Source organism: Calliopsis andreniformis, chromosome 7 (genome assembly GCF_051401765.1).
Source record: "Calliopsis andreniformis isolate RMS-2024a chromosome 7, iyCalAndr_principal, whole genome shotgun sequence".
Classification (NCBI taxonomy): domain Eukaryota; kingdom Metazoa; phylum Arthropoda; class Insecta; order Hymenoptera; family Andrenidae; genus Calliopsis; species Calliopsis andreniformis.
In genome coordinates, this window is record NC_135068.1 from 2,031,998 (window position 1) to 2,055,790 (window position 23,793).

The window sequence follows — 23,793 nt, forward strand, 5'->3', positions numbered from 1 at the left end:
AAATTCTATATTTTAGACTTTAATTATAGCCTCAAGTCGAATTTTCTGAAAATGTGACATACATGTGTATATATACATGTATGCGCAAGTATGTAGAATCTAGTTAATTTCATTATGCTAAAGGTAAATATATATTTAAATTTTTACTCGAACTTTGGTTTTATTTATTTTATTTTTCGTTTAATATGTATAGCACCTTGGATCTTATTGTTCATTAAATGCGATATGTTAGAATAAACGGCATATTCATTCTTTTTAAGGGTTCAAGCCTCTACAACTTCAGATATGTATATCTTGTATGGCAATATTGACTTACTTACATGATAGTTTAATTTAAGAAAGTAATTATAATTGTTCGACGCCGCAAAACTTTTTGTTTCATAGAACAAATAATTTATAGTGCTACATAACATCATTCAGGAACATATTTAAATACTTCTTTAAGACTTCACATAAGCTTCAGTGAATGGGGTTAATCAATGTGCAACAAATCGCCCGGACACCAAATTACTGATAAAATAAAGCTTTGTAATTAAATTTCTCCTATTATTTTTGAAAAAACATAAACTTTCCTAAAAAGAAAAACATTTAATCGTATTGAACGATTCATGACCTAAATTATGACTTCTAGCTTAATCTTCCATTTTTCGAGAAAGAATAAAAAAATCGTAAATGTGTTTATCCCTAACACTGTTATAACATTGATTAAAAATGAGTTTTATTATATGCTCAGGTGTTTAAAATAATTCGAAGAGAAACTATTGATGAAACGTTTATCGTACTTTTCAAACAATGCTTTATTTAATATTACAAAATTGTGTTTTCGAATAATCGTATAATCTCTGTTGAAAATGTAGAGATTCTTATCACATCGAACTTTGATTGGTTAACTACAAAGCCTCCGGTATACGATAATGATTCGTTTATCGCTGATTACTACCAATGCATCTGTTGGTATTTGTATGCTTCCATTTCCACGGAAGATAGCGCAAGTCTTTTCACGTTCGGAGCTGTTCCAGTCGCTCCCCTACTTCGAAGCTGCGTGGTTCGCGTGCATTGTTTCGCGATCCTTTTCAATTTATACTCGTGTGTCTTCGTTATTCGAACCAACCAAGATTATGGCAGCCAAGCAGCGTGTTTGCATTGTTGGGTCTGGAAATTGGTAGGTTGCTCGCCATATATTAATATCCCTGTTCAACTATCGAGCATTTCCCTGTAGGTTTCGCTAATCCTATTTCACTCCTCGTATTACAATTGATTTCCACGTGCTGTACAAGGACAGATCGAGATATCGCGTACTTGTCTTTTAGTATTACAGTATTACCTTCTTCGATTGTTTTTGTTTGGCACTTATATCGTAGACTGCGGATGTTTATGCAAGTTCCTATGTTCACAATTAATTAGGGAAATAGTACCTAATGAAAGACTTATTGCATCCACAAAATATTGTCAAGTGTACTTAACTTTTAATATTTTGTATGTGTTTACATATTACATGGATTCTATACTTTTTGGAATAGTAAAATTTTCCACAAGTGCATCAAGGTCTGCAGTCTACTCATGTTCTAGTGAATGTCCAACTGAGCTATTTACAAGCCAAAGTGATTCCACTTTTTGAATTTTGTAAAATTCTAGTGCCAAAGCACTTAATTGATACTTAACTTTATATTTCACATAAATATATACATTTGTTATATACATGGAGTTACTCAACTCAACAATGGAACGCATAATTCGAACTGCTTGTCATGTAAACAGTGTTTCTTGTACCTTTAAATATACGTAAACATCCGAATTATTAAACTGACGACTGGACGATAGTGCGAATTATAAAATTGTAAATGTTTATCGTTATAACGCGTAGTAATATTCAATTCCTAATTTCGTGTCACGTTCAAGAATAACTTATCGTTTTTCTAATGCATACTAGTCTAGTCAGGATCGTCTAGAAATACCTACGTTAGGTGTTACTCGAGAAATGTAAACTTAGAACACATTACTTATTCACAGAATCGTCCAGCATTACTTTTTAGCGTCTTCTTTCAAACGTGTTGTTTTTATATTAAGATCTTACGAGTATCATGTACAAACTGCGCATCCTATTATTTACAGGGGGTCCGCTATCGCTAAGATAGTTGGATTTAATGTTACCAAACAAAATAACTTTGAGGATCGCGTTACGATGTACGTTTATGAAGAAATTATCAATGGGAAGAAATTGACCGAAATCATTAACGAGACACATGAGAATGTGAAATACCTGCCGGGACATAAACTTCCGGAGAATGTGGTGAGTAATTTCAGATTTTATGTTATATTTTTATTTCCATTGTCATTAACGTTGAAAGATACATAAATTATTCATTTAGGCATTTTGGAATTATGTATGAAATTTGAATTCTACGTGAACTTTTGAAAGAAATACTTTAATACTAAAAGAGTTTAACTTTAATACTAAAGGTATTTTTTAGTCGTCATTATAAGAATATTTATTTTGAGAATTCGATAGAAGAGGGAGTACTTCACAGATTTCGATGACCTTGATACGTCGCTCATTTGCTGCAGCAGTGATATTAGTCAAAAGTTTCGTGTTTGTTGAGGTCTTATTGTTAGAGTAGAAAGAATGGTTTTTTGCATTAAGTGACGATGTTGTTTTATTTTCCTGGAAATGATTTTTGAGTTATGTCATCGCGCCAAATAAATACATATGTTGTAAAGATCAATGTCTTGAATAATTTTCGCTTATGCATAATACATATGCATAACCATTGTTGGCCTTTGGTTCTCGAAATATACGCAAAAGAGATTTTAACACCATTTATTTTTTAAAAATTTGGGTTAAATTTTGCTTAAGTTTAGGTTAGACCTGAAAACTACACAAGAAAAAAAAACTGCATAATCATAAATTATGCCGACTTTTATAGTACATACATCATTATTGGTATTAATTGATAACATTCCGCTAATGTACTTCAAAGGTATGTGTAAGCATATTTCAAACAAGTATTTTGTAGTGTTTCTAGTATTTCACAGTTTATGATAATATTGTTGTTTATTTGTCATACAACGTAAGATCACACGCTCCAAAAATGCGCATAGGACATTTAATACAATTTTATTTGATGGCAAATTGCAGCAAATTGATCGAAAGTAATACTACTAATACTGTCTAATTGTTAGAAATCTTACAACTACTTGAACGACGAGGGATATCGACATCCAGTCGTAAACTATGAAATGAAATGAATTTCATTTGGACAGTGGTGTACATTTTCAAAATGTACGGCGAGAAATTAGAGCTAATATTCCACGTTGCAGAACTTGTAAACAACATTATGTTGGATATATGACAGAATTTTGTTCCGTCGGCAACGCGACTATGATGACTATGGTGACTATGATAGTTGATTCTCAATCAATACTATTAGACTGCGGGGTTCTGTGCATTTACAGAAAATTTAAACGCGTAGAAAAATGCAGAATGTAAAATTTTTCCAAAATATATAAAATATCGAAAGCAAAGTAGACATTACGATATTTAAAGAATGAAATAAAATTTTACTTAGATTATGTTCCTTAAAAGGTATTGCAAGTTTGATTTTACATAAAAATCTACAATCTGCTATTAATAATCAATAATGTGTAATTATTCTTTTTTTAACTAAAACCCCAAAAATAATATTAACAAAAATAGTATTAAACATTCTTTTGCGTATATCTCTGAAACTATAGCCGAGCGACAGTTACATACAAGTGTAAGTAAAAGTTACTTAAGATGTTTTTTTTACAGATAGATGTGTTCTTTTCCGCATGATTATCTTTATTTTTTTGTCACTAAAAATAAAGAAATATCAATGCTTCCTTCTTTATATGATCATGTACGTGTATACTTCCTAATATTTACATATGTATGTGTTTCCATGTCTTTTTTTTACGTATAAGTTTATAAAAAGTGTTACTTAAGTTAAAGGAACACGTGTCCAACGTATGGTGGAAGCATGTACATAGGAACAGTACATACACAGTATACACGTATGCTTATATGTTAAACGTACGATTGTCTATAACTACACGCTTACGTAACACTCGTGACTCTTGAGATAATGATGTATGTTGGAATTTCGTCACGATGTTAAATTCCATTTTAACTAAACACGGAAACGATTAATTGAATTTAAGATATGGACCACTTATTATGAAAATGATAAGTCTATTTTTGGGAAAATTTAAAAGAACGAATAGCTCAGACATAATTTAATCAAAAAGTAATGTTTAATTTTTATTTAGAATAAATGATCTACTACTTTCACAATAAATAGTCCATATTTGTAAATTAATACTTTGATTACTTAGACAACTCTTAGTGATACGCTTCTAACATATCTAACATATTTTCTAACATATTCTCACATATGTAAAACATTCATTAAAATTTCAGACAATTTTCATTTCCTAATCACTAGGCTTAAAACGCTTTTGAATGTATTCATTTATCACTGATCGAATCATATGACTATATACCTATCTTTTTTATATGCGTGTACTTTCACGTATACATATAGGTATATACATAATCTTGTATTTTGAATATCAGTGATTTTCGCATAGTTGAACCTTGACCGCGGTTAAGGCGACCGAAGTAGAGTATTGATTCGCAAGTTATATTTCTGTAGACAGGTGTACCCGATACTTTTACATTCTCAAATTAACAAATAAATTGAAATGAAAATAACAGATCTCAACCCATTCATCAGTTTCATTTAACTTATATTTTAAACGATTATGGTAACATGAAATGCTTCAATGGTTTTATGAAACATATTTACGTAATTTAATTATTATTGAGTTTTATTTTCGGCTTAATTATAATAAATAAAAAAGCTGATTAGTACATATTCAAGAAATGTGAATAAAGCATTAGAATTTTATTTTCATATTGAAAGAACTTTTGGAATTGAGAAGAAACATTTCCATTATGTAGATGTAGATGATATAACTCAGTCAGAGTTTAATTATTTTGTTACTTTGATATATTATTAATTATTATACAGAATGTTTCTTTTAGTATATAAAATGTATCACATATGTACGTATTTTAAAAGTAACACTCAAAAAAGTATGTTTTTTAGGTGAAGCAAAAGATGATCTATTCAATACATAATATTGACATAAAGAGTAGACTTATTTAATGAATGTTATCTTGCTTGAATAATTGATTTAAGCAACAGTCATACATTACTTGCATTTATATTTGATGAGGTCTCTGAACAAACTCTACAATTTTTTATGTTTAACTTAGCAAAATTATCATAGATGTGTGTGTACCAAATTGATTCATATGTGTAGCTCAAAAATCACATTTTTTAAATTGTGTCGCTTTTGAAATACATGTGTGATATGTATGAATCTGTAAAGTTATTTTATTTAAATCAGTGTTTGCAGTTGCATTTGCCACTAATTGGTTATTAGCAATTTGTTACATAGTTATTGTTTTAGTTACATTTCATTAGTGGAAATTATAATATGGTTTTACATTTTTAGAATGTAGAAAATTGATCATAACAAAGTAAATTACTATACAAATTAAGAGAAAGGATATTAAATAATGAAACGTAATTAATAAAACTGAATATATAGTACTATTCAATACAAATCTTTATTCACTTCATTGTTTGTTAAAAAACAACTATCAATACAGTTATTATGGACTCGTTTTGTTCTTGTCCAATTCTTTGGTTTGTTGTGTTATTATTCTGGATAAGTCTAATAATTATCTTAACAGTAACTGATATAGATATGGTTTTATATAATATTATTATATAAGAAATTTATCAGTTTTCTTTTTAATTTACAGATTACTAACTTTTCACATGTTTATATCGCTTAACTTTATCACTCCAAGATTAAATATGTTTACCTTTATAAATTTATATGTAATTGTACTTATTTATGTCTCACAATTGAAAGTAAACTGAAAAGTACTCTGATTATCAACGATAACACTACACTAAATATTTTATTATATGATCGTAAAGTATATCATACAGATAATGTTTTATTATTGTTATCATGGGAAGAAAGAATTAACACAGATAACTAGGACATTTTAGTGAACATAAATAATTCACACAATTAATAACAAAATCCTTTATACAATCATAATAAAAATAATATATTTTTTTGTGAACTATAAATTAATATTATTAATTAAAATGAAGAATTATAAAAAAAAGTATAAATTATTTGCTGTAATTAAAATAACTTCTGCTTATGATTTTTAAAATATATATTCATGTAGTTTTAATTCACTAGAATAAATAGGAAAATAAAAATACACTTACAATTTGAATTACGTACACAGAGTGGATAACTTCATCATTTTTTTCAAATTATATTTTTACAATTAAAAACTAGTTCTAAGTAAAAAATTTAATTTTAAATAAAACTACAATTTGGAAAGAAATTTTTTAGTTTATGCTTATTCAGTTTGAGAACATGATGAAAAAATATATAGAAGTTCCCTTTTGGGGAAACTTTTGATATATACAGAACATTTTTAAGAAAATTTTAACTTTTTGGTTACATAATAATCATTACTATTAACATTATTGATAACAGTTACTTACCAGCGAGAGAAATTTATTTTGGTCGCTCGTAACTGTTATTGCTGACGGAATATTTTTTTGGTTGCTTATAACCGTTATCGATGGCGAAAAACGAATTTCTTTAGTGATCGCTTTTTCAGTGATCCAAAAATTTTTGCCATCGTTAACAGTTATGAGGGACTAAAATGAATTTCTGGCATTGATAATTATTATGAGCGACTGTAAATAAATTACTCTCATCGATAATGGTTATCGGCAACAAAAAGAGGTTTGGATCCTTCCTGTTATCTGTACGCGATTATTTTGGTATTTTAAACTTAATTTAACCCATACCTAACCTTTTTTGCTATCTGTTTCCCACTGTTTTTGTATTTTGAATATTTTGAACCTAACTGACTTAAGCCTAATTGATCTTAAGCCGCCATTATTTTGGTTTTTCAAATGTAATCTAAGGCTCGCTGCAGACGAGCGTTTTTTTACCGTCATGCGTTGTAGCAATAAGGACAATCCTCAATTTTCATTTGTGAAAAACAAGGAAAGTTGTAAGTTGTAGCGGGAAATACACGCGAAGTGGCGAAACAGGATCTACGTTTTTTTGAAAATACGCAAACGTGCCGCAAAATTGCCGCGTTTATATCTTTCCTTGTTTTCTACAATTGAAAATTGGTAATTGTTCTTGTTGCTACAACGCGCGACGGCAAAAAAACGCTCGTCTGCAGCGGGCCCTAAACCAAACTTAGGGGAGGGTGAGGCAAAACGGCCACTTTTTGCTTTAAACCATTATTTTTGTTATTCTGAGCTGAATTGATACCTGCAAAGTGGTTTAATTGTATTGGGTAATTTTGAAAATAATAGAAAAATAACAGAAAGGCAAGAGTGCTCATTTTACCTCGCAAAGGGTGCAAAATATACGAAGTTAAATGAGCACTGTCAATGGAGCTATATGAGTATTGTATCGAGGTAAAATGCGCATTATACAGGGCTAAATGAGCACTCTTCAAAATTTGTTTATAGCCACTTATTTAAGAGTAATATGTTTACCGTTATGGGTTCAACAAAAACATATTTATTGCATCAATAGGAATAATATATTGACTCCCCTAAATTAAATTATTGCACAGTTATATCATATTTCAACTTCGCATTTGTACTTTATGTATTAATATAAAATAATAAAGTAAAACAAAAATTTCAGACTATGTAAAAACGTAAATAATACCGAAACTTTTGGTACATAAATAAAGTTATACGAAAAATAGTTTATTAAACTATGTAGGAACATGAAGAATACAAACTATGAGACTTTGGTTACATAAATAAAGTTAAACAAAGATATTATATTAGACTACATCGGTATATAAAACGTATAAAAAAATTAAATTATGAGATCTATGACGACTAGGTTATGTTCATGAATCTGGATGTGCCTATCTCGCCCCGTCTTTAGTGCTCATTTTGCCCCCAGTCATACATAATTTTTATGTTTAATTATTTTTCTATATAAATTATAATTTTAAAAAATCAATTGGCAAATTAAAGTAGAAACATTGGACGTTCGATTGAACTACTTAAAAAATATTCCAACTAATGATATTTATGTCTATTTTTATTCTAAAATATCCACAAAAAAAGTTTGACAGTCTTTAAGATATACTATCTCTTATTTAATCATAGTTCAAGAAATTAAGTTTTTTTTTTTAACAAAATTTAGTACCTTATGGTATTATTATGATATTTGAAAAAAATTCACTTTCAACACAGTGTTGTTTGTGAAATAATTAAGATGCTCGTTTAACCCCATGACCATTTAGCCTTACTCTCTCCTAACGTTTCTAGCTATCTATTTCCCGCTATTTTGCTATTTTCAATCTAAACTACCTTCTTGGTAGACTTAACCTTTTCTGGTATTTGCTCATCACAACTTTGATATTTTAGAACTACCCTAAATATTCCTTCTTTGTTTGCCACTATGTTTTAGGTTCTTTTTGGTGCAAATAATGACACTTTAACATTAAAAACGTATAATATCTAAGAAAAAATTAAAATTAGGTAGCAATGTTACAGTGGAAGCCAATATGTTACGATAACAACAGTCAGTATGCTCATAACCATTATTTGCAACTAAAGACATTTTAGTCGAAAAAATAATTGTTATTCCACAACTAGTATAATTTTCTCTGATTTTGGTCATAATAGTTAAGGTCCCTTAATAAAATGTGTAAATAAACTGTTAAATATTTCAGCTATTTAATACATAAATAGTTGATATCGAACCGTTTTAAGGTCAAATCATAAGATATATTGAAATTATCTATCAAAGCGAACAAAATAGTAATTCAAAGGGGACTCTTTCATTTATAAAAAAATCATCGATCTCGAATAAACACTTTAGATAAAAAACCAGAAATATTTAATCTTTTGTTAAATTGAGGAAAAGACCTAGGCTCGTAACAAGGCAATAGTATATTTAAGCTTGCAATGCCACGAAGCATTACAAGTTCTTAAGTCAGCTATACGAACAATGCTCGTATTTTAAAGTTTAAGTAGGTATTCATAAATCGACTTTTTACTCAAAGAATATATGTTAAAATTTTTCAGTTATTTTAACAACATGTTCAAGACAGTAATTTTCACTTTCTGCAAAATAAAAGATTATGTATCAGTAGACTAAAAACTATAACAAGGTATCACTTTTTAGTGAAGTTTAAATTTGTACTTGTTTCTAGTAGGACTATACAGAGTGTATAACGTAATAGTTTATTAGTAATTTTTGGTCCGTTTCAAATAATTTAGCAGAAAAAATTTATACATACAATTAATGAGTTTTTAGTTGCCAATAAATTACAGTAATTAAGATTTTAAACACCTTAATTTATTATAATAGAATTATATATTTTTTAATCTATTGTTCATTACAACTCGTTTTTTATAAAATGGTATTAAACTATTGCAAAATATTGCGGAAAAACTATTCATTTGGGAGATACAAATGTCATTCAAGAAGTGCTACAATAATGCACTAGTTTTTTTATGACAATAGCAAAGAGTTGTTTATCGCGTTGTCTAATCCAATTTTCTACATTTGTTTTCGTCTCTTCGCTGCTGCAAAATTTGATTCTACTTAATGATTTCTTTATCAAAGAGGAAGGAGTATGAATAAGTGACAAGATTTGAACTATGCGGCGTTTGTTTCAGAATCCATTAGCATAATTTTTCGATAGTTTCTAGTAGACAAAATCTCTTCGCCTAATTCTTCGATAGTTGATTGTGCACAAAGAAAACGCAGTTTTTCTGTAAATCTTCTCGTTTCTTTCTGTATCATAGGCTATACATTACTTTCAAGCATTAAATTATGTTTCCATTGAAGCAACAACCAGAAACTTCTTATTGCTCTTCTATGTATCTTGAAAAAGTTTCCCAATATTTCTCTAGGTTTCTTCGTGTTGCCAGCAAGAAATATCGCTTTGAAACAGAAGCAAAACTTAAATATTCCGTGTGATGTTGCTTCAATGAGAACGAAACATTTCTGTAACTTGATATTTGTTGGAAACATGTGGGAACACACAACAATACATTCACAATTTGGAATATACAACATTCTTCGTTAGTGCTTCATTAGGGATATAGCTTTACATTACAATTTTCAGTGATTTTTTTTCTACTGTAAAAATGATTTTTTCCTATTGCTCATTATCCAAGATTAAGTTTATGAATGAGAGTTTCCAGAACTGGAATTAACACTTCGATTAGTCGTCCTGTAAAATGCATAGTGGTAACATCTTTTTGGTCACTTTTGAACTGATCTATCCACTTGTACAAATTTGTACGATTCATGCAATTTGTACCATATTGTTTAAGCATCCTGATGTCATGTTCGGCTGATTCAATATTCTTAGGGTCACCTGAAACTACATAAAACTATTAGATAGTGTATTCACCAGGGATCAAACGAAATTGTTAAAATTTTCACTTACTTATAAAATAATAGCATTTTTTGAACTGTTATCTCTTCTGTTTCAAGACAAAAGTTATAAAATGAGGCGTATTCACTAAAATTTTTATTTTATAACTGTTCGTACAAATAGAAAACTTATTTTTTCGGAAAAAAATAAGTTGCAAAAAAAAAGTTGCAGTTAAACAAGAACATTTATTCTATTTTGAAAAAGTTAAAGTTCTGATAAACAAATTTCTCGTGATAGAATACACAAGCTTAAAGTTAAAATATTGAAATAAACCTTTTTTCAAAATGGATCAGTTGTTACTTTTGTCTTTTACAATTTTTACACAATAAATGTATTCACTCCTAGTGGTAAAACTTTTTATTATACAGTACCTACATATTACCCGAAAAAGTTGAAAGAAAATGTGGTATTTAAATAGATAATAAGATAAGCACTATTTTTAATTTCTTAAATAAGGATTATTTAAAATATCTATTAAACAATACATGATTGTTCAGAACTTCTATTAATCGTATACAAAACAGCTATCACAATTGAACTTTTATAGGAAAAGTTAAAGTGCTAAAGTTCAAAGTTAACTTCAAACAGGAACGATTGAAGTTACAAGTTGCAGTAAAACTATCGCAACTCGCGATAGTTTTATTTTCAAGTGGACACGTGCCCTTACAGTAGAAATAACAAAACTTATAACAGAATAATGTTCTCCCAAAGTGGACTTTGTAAGGGGCTTATCAATTGTCCTAAATAAATTACAAGAATTCTCATTATTCTGGAAGTATCATATTTCCTATTTAGATGGTATTTAAACTAGAGTTTTTCTCTTTTAAGTCATTGAACAATCCTCGTATATTAATTTAAATATTGCAATAATACGAATGAATATTTGGTGCCAAGTGATTCGAAGCGATCACAAAATCGTGGACACTGTTATGTTGTTCACCTGTATATTGCGCATGTATTTCAAAAGTAAAAAAAGTAAAAAATACAATTTTGAGTTACAGCTATAAATCAGTTTAGTAAATAAACACATCTATTCATTAAAAAAATTTTGCTAATTAAATATCAAAATTGTAGAGTTTATTCAAAAAAACTTTTTCAATATTTAAATTATTTAAATAATGACAGAAAATCATCTATCACAAGTAACCCATAACTATTCTTCAGACAAGTTATTTTGCATATTTTTAATACTCAACTGTGCCTATAACCTGATCGTGTGGCTATTTATTACGTTTATTTTGTTAAATGAAAATGTGTATTTTTTAACGCATTAATTAATGCAGTTTTGTATTTGTTATTAGGTTAGTTATGCCATAAGACTATCCGTTTTTGAGATACATTAAAGATACTATATTAACATTATAAATAAATATGTAATTGCATTTCAAAAATTGACGCCATCAGATTGTGTTTTCTTTGGAGTCAGCTAACTTTTGTTTGACACACTTTTCGACGTCATCGGTAGTTGCGTAGATCAATTTAAACAATTTATTCTATGTATACATATTTACGATGATTTTGTTTTATCAATCTTATTTATCTATATCGGTGAAGCATGACGTTCTCTAAACTACACATATAATAATTCTTTTCTCTCAGACAATACTGTTATCGCTGTTAGTCAATATTATCGAAACTACTGACAACACAATAGAATTGTGAAATAGATCATCCCATTGAGTGAATGTTTGATAAATACACGTCTCGTTTACTTAGTTTTCTAAATAGAATTCATCTTTCATTTTGTAAATATTGTAACAATACCTTCGCAAACTAAGGGTTGAAACTCTTATAAAATATTTGTATAGGTCTTATCTAAAACATAGATCGTGAAAATTAAAAAAAAATGTCTTACAATAAGTTCTGATGAGAACAGATAAAAAAGTTTTTGAAAATAAAAGCATTTAGTCCGAATAGAACGTATGAAGTATAAATATAAAAATTTTTCTCTAATAGAAACTAATATTTTGTTCGTCAATATTAAAAAAGGTATACAAAAATGTTATTTAGGTGTTACCCTTAACAAGTTTCCCTTTCTGTTCAATACTTTCTATGAAATGAATAATTATTTATGTTACAGTTATCACATATTTTATTCTAAATAAATATATGAATAATATGATATTATATTATTAAATAAAACTAGTACTTAATATTTTGTTAGTTTTATTTATCTTATGGATTCTTTTACAATAAACATTTTAAAATAACTTGTTTTCATAAAACTTTTGTCATAAAAACTTGTAAATATCTGTTACAGAAAAATACCTTTTAAAAAAGTTCATAATGGTAACATTTTCTCTTACAAAAATTTTATAAACACAGATATTTTCTTAAACGAAATATGCATATTCGAACAGAATTTTTTTAAAGACGAAAAAGAACTACGTATTTCGATTTCTGCATCAAACTTTATTTAAATAATTTAAGGGTAAACTAAAGGTTGAATGTAAATAGAGGAATTGATTAAGAAATATATCCAAGGATATCAACACAAGATTATTATTAGATTAACATCGACAAAGATTAGTTCATAAGTAAATGCAAATTTAGTACAAACTTTCTTTGTTATACCAAATTTGTACTGTGTTTGTAATAAAGTAATCCTTGTTGATGCTAGTTTGATAATCTTGTTTTGACAACCTGGATCGTACTTCTGAATCAATTTCTCTATTTCAGTTCAATGCATAGCACAGTGGGGTCAAACGCGAATCTAGCTAATAAAAAATCCTATTCGCTAAATGTAGCTTGTTGTATTAATCTTTTTAGAGTTGCTGTAAAGGCAAAACTTCCCTTTTCAAACATAAGGTAGTTTCAATTACGAAAACAATTTGTTCAACTTTTTATAGCCATTTCAATTATATCTAATTTTCGAAAGATTATCATTTTTGCACTTAATTGCTAAATAGCAATATTGCAAAAGTATTTTTATGGAAATTGAATTTAGGGTTGTGAAAACCTGAGGTTCGACCTTTAAAATGCTAACATAAAGATTGTTGTACGACCTTTTCTTAATAAGTTAATGATTAATTTAATATTTTTAAATTATATTAGTCAAAGTGTGGCGGTAGTAAACTTTAGATTTTACATTATATTATGTTACTTTACATGTTATGTATGCAATGGAAACATTAATATTATTTTAATCATACCTATTACTGAAAATTATTATATGTTTGAATCTTCGGAATCATCAGAATTATCAGAATTATCAGAATTCTCACAATCTTCAGTATCATCACAGTCCACAATTGTTTTTTGTTTATAATGCACCTCTTACCTTATGATTATACGTATTAAACTATTTTTAAAGGATAAAATTAAAACAATTAAAATATAATACAAAAAATATAGAATTACATTTTATACCGCAATTATTTATTTTAAAATCTATGTTCATTAAGCATTTTTTACTCCTTTCGATGAAAATGATATGCTACAAAAATTTTAAACCCTCTTTATAAGAGACCATAAATTATCCACGAACTTCAATGATTAATTAAACAACACTTGGCAGAAATATGCTGTTGATTTTTACAAGGTTTAAAGAACAGAACCTAATTTACAAAATAAAACAAGAAATTCGACGGATCTATGCGGATCTGTTTACTTTCATTCCAAAAACTGAAAAACACGAAGTTAAAAATTAGCTAACTTTGAGTACGTCCACCACGCTATAAAAGGTCATTAAATAGATTAATTTTGTTTGTTACTAAACAAAAGAAGGTACTTTTCCTGTACAAAATCCATGAAAAACAAAACAATTTAGTAGTTAAATTGTTAAGTAATTAATAGTAGTTAAATTAAATCACAAATTACTGAAACGTGAAACTTCAATCATTCAGTACTATTGCAGAAGACGGCAATGATTACAAACTTCAGTGTATATTTTAATTTATTTAAATAAATTTCATAGGTAAATGACATTTCATTCCGAGATTTATGGGGATTTAGGAACGTAAGTCACGTAAAACTTAAGCAGTAGGAAGTGATCGAATTATGAATTATTATTAGCTAGATTCACGTTTGGCCCCACTGTACATCGCAGAGAAACTCACTCACTGTCACGAATATGCATAGGTAATAAAAGTCAATTTTTCGTTGAGAGGATTGACTTTAGGCTTAATATTGATTGGACGTTTTTTACTTCTCTTGGTGAGTACTATAAGCCCTTAAAATCTTGAAACCTTTTTTTCAACAATTTGTATATTAGAGTGAAAACTTTTAATTTCATACGGTTCTGAAAAGTATTGTTAATAATTGTTGTGTAAAGACAGAAGAATAGTTTCATCTCGGTTCTTTTAACAAAAGTGTACGAAAGAATAGTCATTCTTCATACTAGTTTAGCTTATTGCAGATAAAGGCTGTGAAAAGGGTCAGCGATACAGAAACTTGGTGATTTATAAATAAATGACGAAGAACTGTAGATTCAAGAATCTTGGAGTTTAAAGAAGAAAAATTAGTTTAGTTTAGAGAAGAAATTGGTAGAGATGTATCCGATAAATGCAATGTAGAACTGTTGCAGAACAGATACAGAACTGACATACAGGGTGTTAAATGAGAATGGCGGAACATCTTGCAAAGGGTTGAAGTTATCAAGAAAATGTTCCTATAAAAGTTACTTTGAAGGTTTGATTAAAGAAATACCATCAGTTGATACAGTCACATAGGTCTCGGTCAGTGACTTTCCTTCAGAATCATTTTGGTCAAAAGCTGAATCAGTCTCTTACAACCTTGACACAAGGTTCAGTTTGACCAACAATACCCGAACCGCACGGACCTGACTTTTCCGATCTAATTTATGACATTTTACTACACGGATTTATATCATACAGTGTCTTTTTCCATTTTCAAATATAAAAATTACTTTAAGTTCAATATCATCCCCACCACTCCGCTCCAATATAACTCAAGGTCATCAAAATGGGTGAGATACAATAGTGCTATACTGAATTGCATCTAGAGTAAGGGGCTTGCCAGGAATATTTAAGTGAAAGTAAAGTAACAAGGGAAACATAATGTAAAGTTTGAATTTTTTATTTACTTATTATTTTCTGAAATTTTAATAGAATTTTCTTTTCTTAATCAGTATCGCATACTTCTGTTATACATATGGTTCTTGACAAATCTTTTACGAGATATTGTGAAATACAAATTGTAGGTACATACAAAATAATGTAATTTAACAGTGATTATTATAGTGGAATATCAATTTATAGCAGGTTAAAACACTCAAATCTTGAAACAAAAATTAATGTGTATCATTTATGTTATAGGTCGCAGTACCTGATTTAGTGGAGGCTGCCAAGGATGCTGATATCCTTATCTTCGTAATACCACATCAGTTTGTATATAAAATATGTACTACACTACTGGGGAACATTAAGCCTACAGCTGTTGGTCTATCTTTAATAAAGGTATGATATTAATGTAATTTTAACTACATCTGTCATAGTTAACCCTTTGTGTACATTTGGCGTGTCAGATTCGTTATGCATTACTTATACCATAATACAGAATGATGGGTCTAATTTATTAATCCATTGGAATTAAATGCAATTTACGTGGAAAATTTCTTCAGATTATTTAATGTAAGAATGTTGCTTATTATATTTTACTTAAATATATTAGCTTATATATTTTCTTTTATGTCCCTTGTCCTTAAAGATAATATTTACTGTGATGATGTTTTAGCAATGTTACATAAAAGATTTTATAACAAATTTTCATTGAAGTGCTCAACTTGAATATTACTTTTATTAAGCCAAAATCATTATATTATATCAAATACTCTTGAAATGTAATTAAAAGGCATTAAATAGTAACAAAAATATGTAACCATTTTTAAACTAGAACAAGGAAAGACATTGCAAATATATTTCATCTTGACTATTCAAAATTGTCAGTTAGGTTCAGTATAAGATAATGGCTTTAAATTTTTACATTCAATGTTAATATTATTCGGCCAATCCAATCAACTCTACGTACAATCAGTTAACTGAGGAAGACGGCCAATTACAGTACTGTCTATGTCGGTATTCAGTGCGTGTGTAGTTATCTCGACCAGTTTCTAAATCCATTCCTATGCAGCAAGCGTTCACGTGTCTTATGACGTAGAAATGACGATTATGTAAATGTTATGTCTAAGGATGTTACTTTAAACATTTTTTAACACTCGTTTTGGATGCATTCATAGGCGAGTAAGATGGAAACAGATATCAATAAGTTACAGTAGGACCTCGATTATCCGAAACTTCTTTTCACAGCTAACTTCAAGCAAACTTTCTTTCAAATTTCAAACTTTCTTCAGCTAACTACTACTACTTCACTGTCTAAGCCTGAATCGATGTCCTACCGTACTCTCATTTTATTCCATTCAATATGCACAACCCTAAATGAGAGAAATTTTGAATATTCGAAATTCGATTGCTCGAGGTTCTAGTGTATTTGTAAAACACTTCATTCCTTCGTTAATTATTACAATTTAGCCTATGGGAATTAAGCACACGTTACTGTATTTCACGTTTAGTTGAAAATTTATGTAGACATTATAAGTTGAGAATCAGTGAGATAAAGGGACACTTTTGCACATGTCTTTCAATACCCCTCAGTCAAGAGTGATAAGGTCAGCGTAACACTATATTTCTGCCTACGTAGTAAATGTAAAACGTAAATGTAAGACATATGTAAAAACAGCGAAAACGTCTAATTTGAGCTTGACACGCTCGCCTCAATTGGAATAAAACTACAAAAAAAATCATACATCAACTTTTAGGAGAGTATTGTAAAGAGGAGGCTTTAATCTTGAGACTGATAATGATTTTAGTTATGTAAACATTTTTTGAACTTTTGGGAGCCATTTGAATTGGAACAGCTTTTTAAAGAAAAACTATTTGCACTTTTTTACTTGTTTCTCAGTGTGAACAGATTTTCGAAAAAATTCGACTTGGGTATGTGAAAGTAGAGGCTTCAACTTTTAAAATGACTCTAGATTAATTATCGTACGACTTCTTTTCCTGAAGTTACAATAGTTCAAAGATTTATCTTTTTGCTAAGTGGTCGAGAACTTATGACGGCTACTGTTCTCAACTGTGGTCTCAACTGTCAACGCTTTGGTCCTTTCTAGCGAGTCCATATGACCTACTGGTTGTAGGTCAAGCAAAAGTTTCTTGTGCAGCAAAAGGCTTGACGAAAACCTTACCAGCATACAATAGAAATGACAAATATTCCATTTTTTGTTATGCAATATTATACGTTGCGCGTGTAATATTGACTCGAATATTTGATATTTTTCTTTTTGCCTTTTTCAATAGTAAGATTAATTCAAATTAGAATAAGTTATGGAAAACTTCTTTTTGTCCTATTACAGTTTATCTTAGTAATTCATCAGTTTAACGGCGTGTGTTCCATATAAACCGAATGAATCCATCAAAACATCAAAACATTAATACATTTATAACTATATATCAAATACCTACTCTACAATACAGTAAACTTCTAATTAATCTAATTTTATTGAGTTAATTTATGAAATAATATGTTGCACTTTCACACAAATATTTTGCTTAAACAAAACTTGAATTTACGTCGCTTAAGTTCGTTTTGGTATTGTTATATGCCGAATAACTCTTATAAAATCTTATGAAATTCACTAAACAAATGCTTACAATTGTGTGTTATCAATACAATCAGTACTGCACAGAATACAACTCAAGTTGCACAGTATTTAATCACTATATAACAAGTGAATATAATATTGAATAAAAATTACATGTTACAAAAACTATAAAACTATAATATAATTTCTTTTTGTCACTATTAATTATTGCTGGTTCATATAAATTTTAATAATACAATTTTTTCATTGTAGGGTTTCGATAAAAAAGAAGGAGGTGGCATTCAACTTATTTCCCATGTAATCTCTAAAGAACTTAACATTCCTGTATCAGTTTTAATGGGAGCGAATTTGGCTCCTGAAGTAGCTAAAGAAATGTTTTGTGAAACTACTATTGGTAATGTATCATAAATTTGTAAAATTAAATGATTATTATATCTATTAGAGATATATTATGGGATGGGTTTCTCGGAACGTCGAAAATTAAGAAAGTTCCAAGTTTTAAGAATTTCAAACTTAGCATCCTTTTTGGAATTTGAAATTCTTGAAATTCAAGTAGAAAAAGTATACAGATTAAAATAAATTATCACAAAACGGTGTTCCCCAAAAATTTTCTCAGTACATCCGGGAATATGGTTGATAAAAAAAGAAGTACCTAAATTAGATTCAGAAAAATTTATGATATTCTTGAATAAGAATCTAGATGATTTCTACATATTTTTGAATATTGTTATATTTCAGTTTGTGTACTGTTGTACATAACAAAATAATTTCGAGTTTTAACTTTCAAAATTCCACAAAGTCTCGGATTGGAATTTCGAGAAATCAGATTCTATCCCACCTCTAATATATACATACATTTATGCATTTTAAAATTTTAAACTATTGAAACTCTATACAGTATCTATTTTATGGACTTTGAGATATTTGTTAAATATTGTTAACTTTAAATTAATATAAATGTAATGATAATAATAGAAATTAAATAATGCTAGGGAATTATGAAAATTATTTTCAAAATGAATATGACTTGTACAGTTTTAATAGTTTTAATTGCATTAACTAGGATTGTGTATTCAATTGTAAGAAAATGTTACTCTTCTTATTTACAGCAGTTTAATATATTTCATATTTTTTACAAATATTTTACTTCTATTTTCAGGTTGTAAGGATAAAGCTGTAGCTCCTATGCTCAAAGAGTTAGTACAAACATCATATTTTAGAGTTGTAGTTGTTGAAGATGTTGATTCAGTTGAATGCTGTGGAGCATTAAAGGTAATCATTCAATAATACTCTTCCTACCATGTCGATATTATACATATAAGATAATTCTTGCAAACAGCACATCATGGTGTAGGTTTTTGAATTTTCTATATATGTTATTGTTATTTAATGAAATTTAATTATTGTAATACAATAATTATTTATACATGTAAACTCTAACATTATATTTAGCTTGAGCACAATACAAATTATAGCAGAAACTTTATACGTATAAACCTAGTCTATTAATTTTCTAAACACTCAATTATATGTCTATTTTCATTTTTCAGTAAGTATAATGAGAACGTACTTTTTTAACGTACTATTTGCATATACAGGGTGTTCGACGACAAATTTCAGATATTTTAAGGGGTGATTGTACACCCAGCTCAGGCAAATCTAGCTGCAGCGATACTATCGCTTTCTTACGGGGGAGTCATTGAATAAGAAGGGGAAAGAGAGATAAAGAGTGCTAGTGCGGCCAGAATCGTTGAGTCAGCCATACATGCTAAAATAAGATGAAAATGAAAACATGCGAAGATTGCATTTTAGACTTAGTTACAAAAACACCTAAAATACTTATGAAACGTGTCTGATTCGTGACTTATTTACTGACTTTGCTGTTCCTGATAAATGTTAACATGACTACTTACTGCACGTTAGTAGTAGAATAAGTCTCGACGCAGGCACTTGAGAATTTTTATGTGAATTATAAACGATTTTACAACAATTAATAACTCTGAAACAAAGCTTCAAACGCAATTTTGTTATTCTTGATTTCTGTCCTATTTTTATGCGTAGAATCATTCCTAAAACTGTTTGACAGTTGCTGTCGAACACTCTGTATAAATACATATATTTTTCCTTTTACAGATTTAAATGAAATAGTAAATTATTAGTATCCTTCTCTATTCATTTAAATTTTCATTAAAATTGTCATTAAAACTTGAGTAAAAGAATATAGATAAGTTTAAAAAATAGTTTAAAAAATACCAAGTGTTTACTAAATGTATGTCTGTTATAAATGTGTGACAGAATATTGTAGCCTGCGGAGCTGGTTTCATCGATGGCCTAGGACTAGGTGATAACACAAAAGCTGCAGTTATTAGACTTGGACTCATGGAAATGATTAAATTCGTAAACGTCTTTTTCCCCGGAGGAAAACTTTCTACTTTCTTCGAAAGTTGTGGTGTAGCGGATCTTGTCACTACATGTTACGGTGGTCGTAATCGCAAAGTCTCAGAAGCTTTTGTAACAACTGGAAAGGTCAGTTTTGCAATATTAGTATACCAATTATTATAAATTACGAAATAGAACACAAGAATTGGCAATTATTTTATATAATATAAAACATTCTATTTATAGACAATTTTGGAATTGGAAAAAGAAATGCTGAATGGACAAAAATTACAAGGTCCGTTTGCTGCTGAAGAAGTAAATTACATGCTGAAAGCAAGGAATATGGAAAATGCATTCCCCCTTTTCACAGCTGTACATCGAATTTGCATGGGTGAGATAAAGCCATCGGATCTAGTTGATTGCATACGCAACCATCCGGAACACATGTAAGCTCAAAGACAATATTAATTGTCTCTGCTATAGTTAATAGCAGAGTTAATTTAACTAGGCGACTTTTATCTAAAAATAATTATCGTCAATGTGTATTTTATTTAACATATTGTAAAGTTTGTTTACAGTATCGGTTTCAAAATTTGTTATGCTATTACTTGTGTAATCACGAATCCAACAGAAAGCATAGTGTAAATATGTAATATTTATTGAAATTAGCAAATATTTTCAAATACTAGTATTTTAATATTGTTCATTTGTTGCCATAACTATAATTATCTTATTTAACCATGGTCCTAATTATATCTTGCCGTTATAGTGTCCAAATATATATGAATAGTTTTCATAGAATTGTACAAATAATGATGGGCATTTGAATCTCAGCTTTAAAAATTCCAAAAATCTTCAATATTACAAAGACCTGAATCACTTCGAATTTTATCCAAAATATTCCTCAATATTTTCGCATATTCTTCTGGAAAATTTGGATAAATCTTGAACATCTTAGTACACTAAATGGTTCGCTTCAAACATTGCTGTTGATATGGAATATCTGAAAAAATAGAAAAGTTTAAAAAGTAATTCATTATAAATGCATTTACATTACTGCATTTTGCTATTATATAATTACATTTCTTATTTGAAGACTGTTATGTTCATTATTGTTTTATTTCAAAATAACTAAATAATATTTTATGTAGATAGTAAATGATTTATATTTGTGGTATATTGTGTATGTTTTATGTAATATATGGAACGTTTATTGCATGATGGATTTCACATATATATATTATAAATTATATATCTGTTTTATTTGAATATTTATTTGCATAAATATTCGTTACAAATTGTTCCATCATTAATGAAATTTCCTAAACCATTGAGATATTTAAAACTTAAAAAAAAAAACGATTTCAAATAGAATTCGAAGTAGTTCGATATGTCAAGTCTAGTATCCATGACTAATATGAACTTGAGAACCTCAAATTTAGAATAATTCAATTAGCGTTGAGCCCATCACTATATACGAAGTAATGATAAAGCGTTGACAATGGCGTGTATAATATGTATAAATGTGTACATATGTGTAAACTTAGTTATTGTTTAATACACAGAGAACAAAATTATACATTTCTTCCAAGAAACTTATTTATCGCTTTCAAAATTTAAAGGATGAATTTAGTTGAGTAAAAAAAGTCTTTTATTTTTAATAAGAAAATATTGTTTTACATCCGTTTAAAGTATAATAATTGAGTACAACAAGTTTGTTTCAATTTTGTTAGAATATCAATACATATTGAAAGGTGAAATAACAGAAAAAGTGTATTTTAATGTATTAATCATATTTTTAATATTTATTAAATGTTGACCTTGTATTTTATTGGTAGAAGAAAAGAAATATTTTAGATAGTAAAATTAGGTGCCTTACTATGCATGAATGTTTCTTATCATTTTTTTAACTTTGTAGAAACATTATGGAATTTTAAATGAAAATATAGAATTGCTTTTTGCAAGTATTAAACATATGAAAACAAAGATAATTATTGTCAAACGCACAGATGATTATATGCATATCACGTTTATGCTTTATTTTAGTAAATAACAAAAAACATTTATCTATAATTTTAATACATGTAGTATCTAATATTGAAACATGCATATGAATCGATATTGTTTTGAGTAACAAACAGGTCAGAAAACTACGATCTTATTAATAATTTATTAAACATTATATTTTTTCATTAAAGTAGAAAAAAGTGGTATAAAACAATTTATGGGCCATGGTAATTACTGAATTTCTGAATCTTTTAATTGGTAGTTGTTGGAAATATTAGTCATTGTTGTTGCTTATATTTACCATTTGTTATCATTTGTACAATTTATTATTTGTTTTATATGTTTAATTACGGGTATATTTTTGCTAATTGTTATTGTAATTTTGACATGTACACTGATAACTTCAATACACCTTGAAAGTAGCATTAATGCTTCCATAATTCTATAACGAAAGCATATATTTTAATGAAAAGTTTATCAAAATTGTTATACAGAACAAGGAAATTCTATAGACAAACATGTATTAGTGATACTCCAAGTTTGTTGATTATGAATCTTTATGAATTGTTACATTATGCAAATGAAACTATCATGAATAATGTAATTTGAAGATTAAATATATGAATAATTATTTGTTAATTTATAGACCTTTATTTAGTTTAGAGTAACATTCATCTCCTTTCCAATACCTTTGACACCAATACTTCTGCAAAATATTTTCATAATAATATCTCAAACTTCAAACATTTATGATGATTGTACAACATTCATTCATTATACTTCAATTAATATTTAATATGTTTAAGGATACAAAAGTCTGTGATCTTTGACAGTAACGTTTTATGCTTTTAAGTGTGAAAAATTAATTTTTTAATTGCATTCGCTTCATATCTAGGGATGATGACGTGCTACAACTACCATCAACAAGATGTCATCTGTGAAGATTATTTTGAAGGACAAGAAGGAAAGATACTCTTTATGTGTTACTGAAATATGAGAAGTTGTTACGAATTTCTGGATTGTAATCCATAATGTATTATGGATATTAAACAATTATAAAATAAATAATTACGATTTGATACAACAGTAAAGGTCATAATTAAAATAACTCAATACATAAATTCATGTTACAAAAGTTATGTTAATTTTATGCAATTTTTTGCAAACCGATGTGATATTCTGTTTGTAATATTTAGGCTGGTTGTACTTATATTACGTTTGT

General features: G+C 28.4%; 1 protein-coding gene across 1 annotated transcript; it reads left to right on the top strand.

Annotated features, from left to right (window-relative positions):
- Window positions 1-985: 985 nt before the first annotated feature.
- Window positions 986-23,787, top strand: Gpdh1 (Glycerol-3-phosphate dehydrogenase 1). Its single transcript, XM_076382122.1, has 8 exons — window positions 986-1,162; window positions 2,113-2,290; window positions 15,844-15,984; window positions 18,438-18,579; window positions 19,345-19,457; window positions 20,481-20,711; window positions 20,811-21,010; window positions 23,467-23,787. Exons 1-8 carry the CDS (start codon window positions 1,119-1,121, stop codon window positions 23,510-23,512), a joined length of 1,095 nt encoding a protein of 364 aa, XP_076238237.1. The 5' UTR covers window positions 986-1,118; the 3' UTR covers window positions 23,513-23,787.
- The last annotated feature ends 6 nt before the right edge of the window (window positions 23,788-23,793 follow it).